General features: G+C 42.1%; 1 protein-coding gene across 4 annotated transcripts in view; it reads right to left on the bottom strand.

Annotated features, from left to right (window-relative positions):
* Nucleotides 1-9,202, bottom strand: part of ap2a1 (adaptor related protein complex 2 subunit alpha 1) — a 32,760-nt gene that overhangs the window by 2,341 nt on the left and 21,217 nt on the right. Inside the window, exons 12-21 of one of the 4 annotated variants that reach the window (XM_079281965.1) lie at nt 8,906-9,094; nt 8,619-8,773; nt 6,261-6,320; nt 4,084-4,146; nt 3,314-3,396; nt 3,093-3,193; nt 2,441-2,562; nt 1,254-1,370; nt 1,106-1,175; nt 521-655 (exon numbers count right to left, since the gene is read on the bottom strand). In XM_079281965.1, coding sequence (XP_079138091.1) covers nt 521-655; nt 1,106-1,175; nt 1,254-1,370; nt 2,441-2,562; nt 3,093-3,193; nt 3,314-3,396; nt 4,084-4,146; nt 6,261-6,320; nt 8,619-8,773; nt 8,906-9,094 — 1,095 coding nt within the window. Of the gene's footprint in view, nt 1-520; nt 656-1,105; nt 1,176-1,253; nt 1,371-2,440; nt 2,569-2,936; nt 3,194-3,313; nt 3,397-4,083; nt 4,147-6,260; nt 6,321-8,618; nt 8,774-8,905; nt 9,095-9,202 lie in introns of those variants that run through there. The other 3 variants (XM_079281966.1, XM_079281967.1, XM_079281964.1) reach the window with 3 other exon arrangements.

The raw sequence follows: 9,202 nt of genomic DNA, 5'->3' as shown, positions 1-9,202 counted from the left end.
GTATGAACGGTAACGGAACATAACGTAACCTAAACTGTAACGGAGGGAAATGAAGACGCTGTACACATCTGAACGCTGATTGGCCAAGACTCCACACATCAAAGATGTTCTATTGCGAAGATCACCACATCACATTTTCTCCTCGTCTCACTCCAATCTGAGAAACGCTGGCTGGCCAGTTGACCCCCCCTTACTCTGGTCCTGGATCAGGTCTCGGTTTAAGAGCCACATTGTTCAGGTTTGTGTAAAACGGGTCTACATGTACAACTTGATTTCAGAATTGGAAAATGTATAAAACCAACAAAGGGTTTCTGATAATAAAACAGAACTAGGATTGGAAAATCAATATACAGCAGAATTATACTGTATGTTTCACATTCTAATCTACAAACACTTGTTTCTGTTCTGTGTGTTTGAAGAGAAGCTACGGTATATACTGTAGATGTGAACCACTAAGGCTAAATGATTGATCCATTCCAAACACTGAGCAGAGCTGCTTCAGTGAGCCCTTGTGCTGTACCTGTGCCTGGCCGTTTGGCTCCAGTCTCAGCAGACAGCCAACCTGCTGGCCCTTGGTCTGGATCACTCCAGCACACACGTAGTTCTCTGGGTTTGGATCCACGTCATCCAACAGGGCCGTTCCTAGTCCCAGTAGCTGCGCACAAACATACCACCACACACAGGGAATGAAGGACACCATGAAAGGTTAATAGTAATAGAATAAAAGACGTTGCTGACAGAAATAAGTGTATCACGAGAGGCAAAAGTTGTTCGGACTCAATGTTAGAAATATGGATTTTCATACACTTTCAGAAACTAATAAAACTGGCATAATCAACTTGGCTTACATAATTCAACATCCTTTCTCCTGATTGCATAACAAAGATGTACAGAAAAATATTACTATGTAACATTGTCAATTACAAACAAATCCCTGGTTGTAAGCAAGCGAGTACTCTAGCATTAGCTACTGTACATTAGAAAGTAGCCAGCCACTTCCCCAAATGGCCTTCTTTATGGAGACAGATGTGGTTGATGCGATTTGTGATGATAAAATGTTGCAGGAGAAGCACACAGAAGAATGAGCTGTTCAATAAAGACGTACCTTAGCCTTAAGTACTTCAGTGTCCATGCTGTGGTTAGCCTTGAATATCTTTTGTGCTTCTTGTTGAGGCCTGAGGAGAGTTAACAGGAGATTTCAGCTTTACCAGGGAACCAAGATGTACTGACAACACACACACTCTCACACTTACAGGCTAAGCTGTTTCCAGCGCTGGAAGAAGTCATGTGAGGTCATCTCAGTGGGCTGAAAGAACTTGTTGATGGTGACGGGCAGCTTGAGGCTCAGGTTCTGCAGAGCTCCTCCATACCTGAATATAATAACACAGACACACTGCAGGTCTACACATCCTTTATGATTTTTTTCTGACACACTGACAGCACACAGACAGACAACACAGAGCGGTCAAAGTGAGCTAACGTTTGGATTTCAATGCACGTCCGTTTGTGCGGTTATGGTACCGGTACCTGGAGCGGCCAAAAAGGAGGAAGAAAATTCACTGTACATTACTTTATAGAAATTTCCGTCTCACAAACTAAATGAAGGTTTTTCACCAGAGGTTTGCTGAAAACCACTTCAGGATGACCCTGATTGTGACCATGTCAAATCTGAAGTCATTTCACCTTACAGTTTAGGAGCAAATTAAAGGGAAAGTCAGTAACATAAATAAAATCCATTACAATTTTTCTGCAGAGATTTAAAAAAAAAATGTAGAATGTATGTTGAAAGTACGGCAGCTCAGACTTTAGAGCAGGGGTCTCAAACTCATCTTCTCTCCGGGTCACATCAGCATCATGGTCGCCACAAAGGGCCGGTTGTAAATGTAACTACTCCTAACATATTGTTAAATAACTTTCTGCATTTGATTATTGCTTATTCAAGTGTAAAAATATTGTACATGCAGTTATATAAATGTAAACATATATTTAAGCACATTTCTGTTATTATAACTTAAATCCTTTTAATTTAGGGTTAATAAACCCACATGACTCTATCAAAGATCAAACTATTAAAGAAAATATCAAAGACAAATATCAAACATGTTATTACAATAACTTTGTTCAATGCTTAAAATCCTTTCAAGGGTGCGTTTGCACAATCCCACATGAAGTATTTCATGTGTTTTAAAGCCACGTTTAAAGTAGTCTTCAATGTACTCACAATACATTTCCATGTCAAATGTACAGGAACCAGCCAAAGAGCTGCTTCTGTGACTGTGTTTAAGTATCTCATAAGTTTGAGTTTCTATTTCATAATTTTTACTTTTAATCTCATCATTTTGACTTTAAATCTAATCATTTTTTTTTTGCTGGCGGATTCGCGGGCCACATAAAATGACGTGGCGGGCCGCATTCGACTGGGCTGCTTGTTGGAGCTTACCTGAACTTGATGTTGAGCAGCGGGGCTTCAGAGAAGTCAGTCAGACACTCTATGTTGAGGACCTGTTGGATCTGGGCTCCACCCTCTACCAGTGGTTCCACTGGTTTGGTCTGAACGTTGAGCTGTGGCTAGTTGTCAAGGGCCATCAAGATAGCACACACACAGACTGGCAAGTATGAGTTTATTACACAGTGTTACTATGATGCAGCATGTTCTTTCTACTGTTTTCTGCTGATGATTTCAATTTTACATCCTATTTAAATGTGGAACTGTTTACATTTTTAATGGGTGAAACGGATCATAACGTGACGTTAGACCTTTCCCGGATGCCTATAACAGCCTGTAGACTGATTTCCAGGAAAATCCAAAGGATGCGATGTTTATGTGCTGTCCCAAGTGCCTTAACTCTCTTCAGCTCCCCTACAGCGCTGAAATTATGCAACACTAGCTAACAGTTAGCTTAGAAATGGAGTCTAACATCAACAAACGTGGCACATCGGCAGTGGCCCGAGATAGACCTTCAGTAGCGGCTGTAGCAAATTCACATTCAGCCAGAGCCAGATCCAGATCCCAGACTACGGTTTGAGCTGGTTGAAGTCAAGTTTCTACAGCGGGTAACTGAAGATCCGTCTCTGGCGAAACATTACTGCACAGAAAGGATATGAGACTGCAGCTCCCCAGGACAGCTGACTGTGGTGGTGAAGCTGGCAAACTGCACCGACGTCTTGTTCCCGTAGAATAAGTACATCCTCCCTGAAAGAGACAAGCTCATTCTGTTTAGAACATGGCTTGTGGTTTATGACTGGGCTCTCTTGCCAAACCACGGCCATGTGTCAATAAGGCCGTGCCTGCTTTTCTGTGAAGACAACTCACCTAGATTCTGACGATACTCGGACTTGATGCCAATCTGTAGCAGCTGATTCTCAAACAGAACCCCGTTGTTCTTGCACACAAACCTGTAGGATGAAGGCATTTCAAGGGTTAGTCATTAACACTGAGATATGCTTCAACAGTTGTTCCATCATTTCCAGAAAATAAAAACCTTTGATATCAATAATATATCAGCACAAGCTAAATACTGTTTCCTCTAGTCTTAGTAGGTCTTTGTTTGTTGCATAGTGTCTGCAACTTTTATAAAGTGACTTGTTGTATTCAGAACTCTTTTTTCCACACCGTTATGAATAATTATGCATATAAAGCTTGCATATAAAGTTGCCCCAGCCCAACAGCACAAACTAAATGTTTGACATTTTGTCAATCGTCTTGAATAAGTAGCTAAACTGCCACTAGTTACCATTAAAACTTCAACGCGAAGGAGGAGCCAAGTCAAAAGTTGGCGTCAGTTAGTACTTGTAGCCACTCGACACAGCCGGAAGTTTCAGTTAAACAACAAATGATCTATGTGCTGCTGTCTTGTGTTGAGCCAGTGACCCAGTTATGCTATTACTATGGATGCTCTGATCAGCTGATTGTAATATTTCATTATTTTACAGTACAGTACAGAGTCCAACTTGGAAAACAGCATGGCTAACGCGGACAAGTGGCAGATTTTGCAGTCTCTAATGCAACCTCTTTAAAACAAGAACCCAGCACCAAAACTCAAACTATTGGATGTCTGGCTTACACACAGAGAAAAACCTTACTTGTTAAGAAGTTCGTCTGCTTCAGACAGAAGAGTAGCAGGATCCTCAGAGGGAGGAGCAGAGCTGAGAGACCCCAGGACAGCCCACAGGACAGAGCAGAAATGAGATGAAACGGCCATCCATTCAACACAGGATACAGCAATGGTGTGACAGAGATGGGTTAAGAGAAACAGGAGAGAAGAAGAAATAAGGATAAAACGCAAAGGTGGTTAGTAAAAGCAGTTTGTACAAAATCGATATTATTACACAATGAAAGGGATCTGCTAGGTAGTTACATTGTATAATAAATACTCATCCAGTGCAGTCAGAACGTATTGAGACTATTTATATTGTTTTGGTTGGTGCTATACTCAAGAACACTGAAGAACAAATGAAACAATAGGTATGGCTTTGATTTGACAGTGTTTACATCCAGACTGGGTGAAGACGGCATAGTCCTACTACACAGTTGAAAATTGGGGCAACAACATACAACATAAGCTACAGCTCATACAGTTAGCATGCAGGAAGGGTTTTAACAACCTCAAAGACATTTTGTCTGAAAGTCACTGGTTCATTTGAAATCAGAGTACAGAGCTCAAACAAGAGAAAATGATTCACTGTCCAAATGTGTACAGACTGCACTCTGTCAGACACTGTTCACATCTTAAAAGCACATACGTAGTCTACACAGAGCTTGATGCCATGAACACAGTTAGTGAAAAGAATTGTGGTTTTCGTGTGCACAGCATAAGAGCTGCAGTACATAACTGAGCTTTTGTTTTGGGTTTTAAGTTTGCAGCAAATCGCATTTGTTGAGCATTTACAATGTCCTTGTGTAGATGTCCAATAACAGCATGTCTAATGTCCTACCAGAAGTGAGTTGCTAGTCAGCCCAAATTATTAAAAAAAGTAGTTATTAAAAGAGTAGTAATGCCAGAAATAAATACATTTGTATATTGAAATATCTCAAAAAGCTTGGTTGAGGTGAAAAGTTGGTGTATCGATAAAAGCAAAATGTGACAAAGTGAAGTGAAAACAGAGATAGCAAATAAACAGAGAGACTGAAAATAGAGGCTGTACCTTCTTCCAATGAAAACACAAATGTCACATTTACAACTCGTTTTCTAGATTTAATTAAGATTTGACTGGAGCTCTGTTAACAACGTCATCTCATTGCACCGTATAGAAAATGTGTTATGTCGATGCATTCAACTCCTAATATTCACATAACATTTGTGGGCAGAAACACATTAGCTTGCACTGCATTTAGACAGAAACCTGTGTAGTGACTCAGGAAATGATGCCCTCTGGTGGCAGCAGAGCCTGAGTGCTACTTGTGAAGGCTCTGGAGTTAAACAGAAGAGTGGGCTCACTGTTCAACGTGTGCCAAGTTACATCAACACTTTCAGTGCACTTTATGTGATTTGACAATTAAAACCTTTTCCTCAGAGAAACAGTGTACAGCTAAATCCATAGTGTGGTATCTTAATTATACTGCTCATATTATAGTACCATAACTTACATCGTCATTGTTAGTGACTCGAGTAGTTCAGGCTACTTTCTAAGATAAGTTTGATAGAAAGACGGTCAGTCTACTGCTGTGGGAATGTTGTCATACGTTACACTGTGATGACGTCCAATCATCAGCTCCCACTATCACCCACTGTGCTGCTTTCTCACATGAACATTTGAGTGTTAGTGTGTAGATGCAGCGCTGTCCAAAGCACTGACAAGGACAACAGACACTTTCTTACACTGCTTGCTTTTCATGGTTGTAATTTGAATTTTAAATTCCATTTACTCCCCACATGGAGAGGCAGGAAGTGGGTATGAGAGAGCGGGGGCGAGAGAGCGAGAGGGAAAGAGAGCAGGAAAGAGAGGGCGAGGGAGACAAGGATATCCAACTATGCACTGACAATGCAGGCAGGATAGATTGTGCTGCAAATGTACACAAACCATAATACAATGGTATTCCATTCATCTAATGTGGTTTTAGTTCTAAAAATCTTGAAAGGCATCAACATATATGTAGAGCAAGTCAGGTGCTTTTATGTAAACCGAAATGGCTCATGTGCATCAAGCTACCCATTCAGTGTAGTGGATATTACCAATGACGTATTCATTTAAAGATTAAAAAAAACGTGTCATATTTGCATTTTTCTAGCTACATCTGTAGTTTACTACTGGGCCCTTACTCCGAGTCACCGGAGCCCTCCACCAATAGGGAATCAGAGGTCTCGGTGGGTTCCAGATCTCTGTCAATGTCCAATCATGGTTGAGGACAGGAGACAGACGCACACACACGCACACAGGGAAATGAAGAGAAAGAGGAGAGAAAAAGACGAAAGACAGTCACATACACAGCAAGATAAAAAGAACAGACAAGTGTAGCGGACCTGCCAACCATGAAGAAAAGTCTACACCATTTCCTGGTTTCAGACTGCTGTGGAACTGGCCAGCCTGTGCCGAACCAACACCCACTGTCCAACGGTGTTTTCCTCCATTACTTTGACTCAGCAGCCCCTCCACTGCACACGGATACTTTTCCTCCTCGCTAGGCTTACAACACACTTCTTCTCTGTCACACTCTAAAGAAAGGACTGAGATTCCACAGCTGTGAAATCCAAAGTAAAGGGAAAGTCAAGGGCCAAATCTGAGAAGGTAATTTATTCCCAATCTTACCTTCCTGAAGAGAGACTTTCACGGTGATCACCATGACCTCATTATTTTGGCAAGAACTGACCACTTGGTCACAGCGGAGCAGAAACAGAACCAAATGATTCCCTGATGTAGCAGTGGCTAGATAGTCAGCCAAGAAGAATCCTACAGGTAAATACATGTAGAGGAAGCCATATCCCTCCTAACATTCCCATACTAGTCTGGCACCAACACTTGTTCTATCATTCAGCTCTGGGAAAGACAGTGAACAAGGTAAAGTAAGAGTCTTAAATGGAATTACTAATGCTATTTATATTAGATAGTCAAGCCATGCTACAGCATTACCTACCAAGGGACTTATTGACAGCAATGTGTATCTAACAAGCAGTCTGGATGTTACCGTACACAATACACACATTATGGCAGCTTTGTTTGGCTGTTATTATATTGCCTTGCATCCTGCTTTGTGTGTCAAAGAACTTTGTAAACGCTGTATTTTAAAAGGTGCTACACAAATAAAGTTGTTATCCTTAATAACTACTACAAAATACCTCTGAGTATCAACTTGACCAACAAACACAAACCTAAATACTTCAATTTAGTATTTAGTATTTTCAAAAACAGGGCTAACTGCAAAGAGAGGAAGGAGGGCGAGGGACAGATTACAGGAACGGTTATCATATTTTCAATACGTAATATCAGCATATAGTATCTAACTACGAATGTCTTCAGGTTGACATGTCCATATAAGACAAAGATAGAGCAAAGAGACAGAGCGACAACCAGCACAGACACATTACAACTAGTTGCATCGTAGTCTAATAGAGCAAACACACCACAAACTTCACAACTATTTACAATAACAGATTGAGACAGGAACAAAAGTATACGACAAATTCATTCATCTCCATTAGGCTCTAAGACCAGTTTAGCCCAATCCAGTATGAGAGCCACTTTTTGATCAGTCAGTGTCTTTCCTTCTATTTTTGCTGAGTCTGGGACATTTCTGGGTGTCAGCAAAGAGCATTTGGACCCCAGGTGGGGGTGTAATCATCAGTCCGTTGTCATTCCCGGGTCAATCACGCCACTTACAGCGGCTCACGGTATGTGGCACTCTTTAGTGTCCGATACAAACCTGGCAGTCTCTCTGCTGTGTTCCGCTATGTCGGTCTGTGTCAGTCACTGAGTGTAGACACAGACACAGATGAAGATGAAGCTGGCCTTGGGCTGCAATCATTCAAAATCTGTCACCTTCCAGATTTGTGAGGTGTGGATGTGCATATTTGTGCTTTGGGATGTTACCAGATGACAAAATACCGTTTTATTCTTCTGGTTCACGACTTTGTTCTCACTAACGTCAGTCCCTCTCTTCATTCTCTCTCTAGCTCCCTCGACCACTGCTGCGCTCTCTCCCTCCCTCCCTCCCTCTCTCCCTTTCTTTCTCCGACAACCGACAATGTGACTACATATTATACCTTTAAGTATCCGGGTTACAGTCATTTTTTTCAGTAAGCTGGTATCGTAACGTCATGTCAACGGGAAACTGGTCCCTGTAATTGCTGCGAGGGCAGCAGAACTGTAGAAATGAAAGACCTTTACTGAACTGTTTTATCCACCTCAGCCTGCTGGTGTTCATTCAGTACAGCTGGCTCTACAGCTTAACACAATCAGATACATATTCCATCAATATGTAGATAAATAGAAGTATGGGATCAGACTTGGTATTGTGAAACGACTCGGGTCGGGATCATTTCTACAGTAATGCTGTCTCAAGCAGACAGTTTCTCTCCTTTGGCAGCAAGACACTATTATTAGCAAGCCTTATTGTAGCGCGTCATACTGGACTTTGGCTTACAGTGGATTCTACATCTGCATATCAAGAGATGACTTTTCACCTTAGGAAGCCGTCATCATTCACAGCAGCAGAGGGTGCGGCAGGCCCTGCCTCAGAGAACACATCCACCAATAGGCTGCCAGCACTGGTTGGAGCAGCACCAATGGGAGCTGCTGAACGAATCCCTAGAAGGTCTGCGGATGGTGACGGGGTGGACTGGAAAACAAAGGAAACTTGCAGTAGGGCCATGACAATGTGGTATTTTGGTGCTGGTATACATAAAGGCAGCTGGAAGCAACCAAGAAATTCTGTTGATTTGGGAACAAGCCCTTCAGAAAGTCTGCTCACTGCGTTGGAGGCAGCCATGGCTCCTGAGTCTGGTCCCCTGTCGCTCCCTCCATTCAACTCCCCGCCCTCCCTTTTGCTATCTTCCAGGTCTGTCACAGACACAGCACCGGGCCCTTTCTTCTTCTTCAGCTTGGCTAAGATGGACGACTCCCTTTCTGGGAAGGGAGGCATCTCCTCCAGTACTGTGGCCTAAGGGAACAGAGAGGACAATCCTGCTGTGGGCTTGGACTGAAAGAAACGATGACATGTGGAAATTTAGACCTTTTTACAGTTGTACAGTTGCATATCATTTAGTTA

This window comes from Melanostigma gelatinosum, assembly GCF_949748355.1.
Source record: "Melanostigma gelatinosum genome assembly, chromosome: 13".
NCBI lineage: Eukaryota > Metazoa > Chordata > Actinopteri > Perciformes > Zoarcidae > Melanostigma > Melanostigma gelatinosum.
The sequence above is the reverse complement of the archived record's forward strand: the minus strand, read 5'-3'. Positions and strand labels throughout refer to the sequence as shown.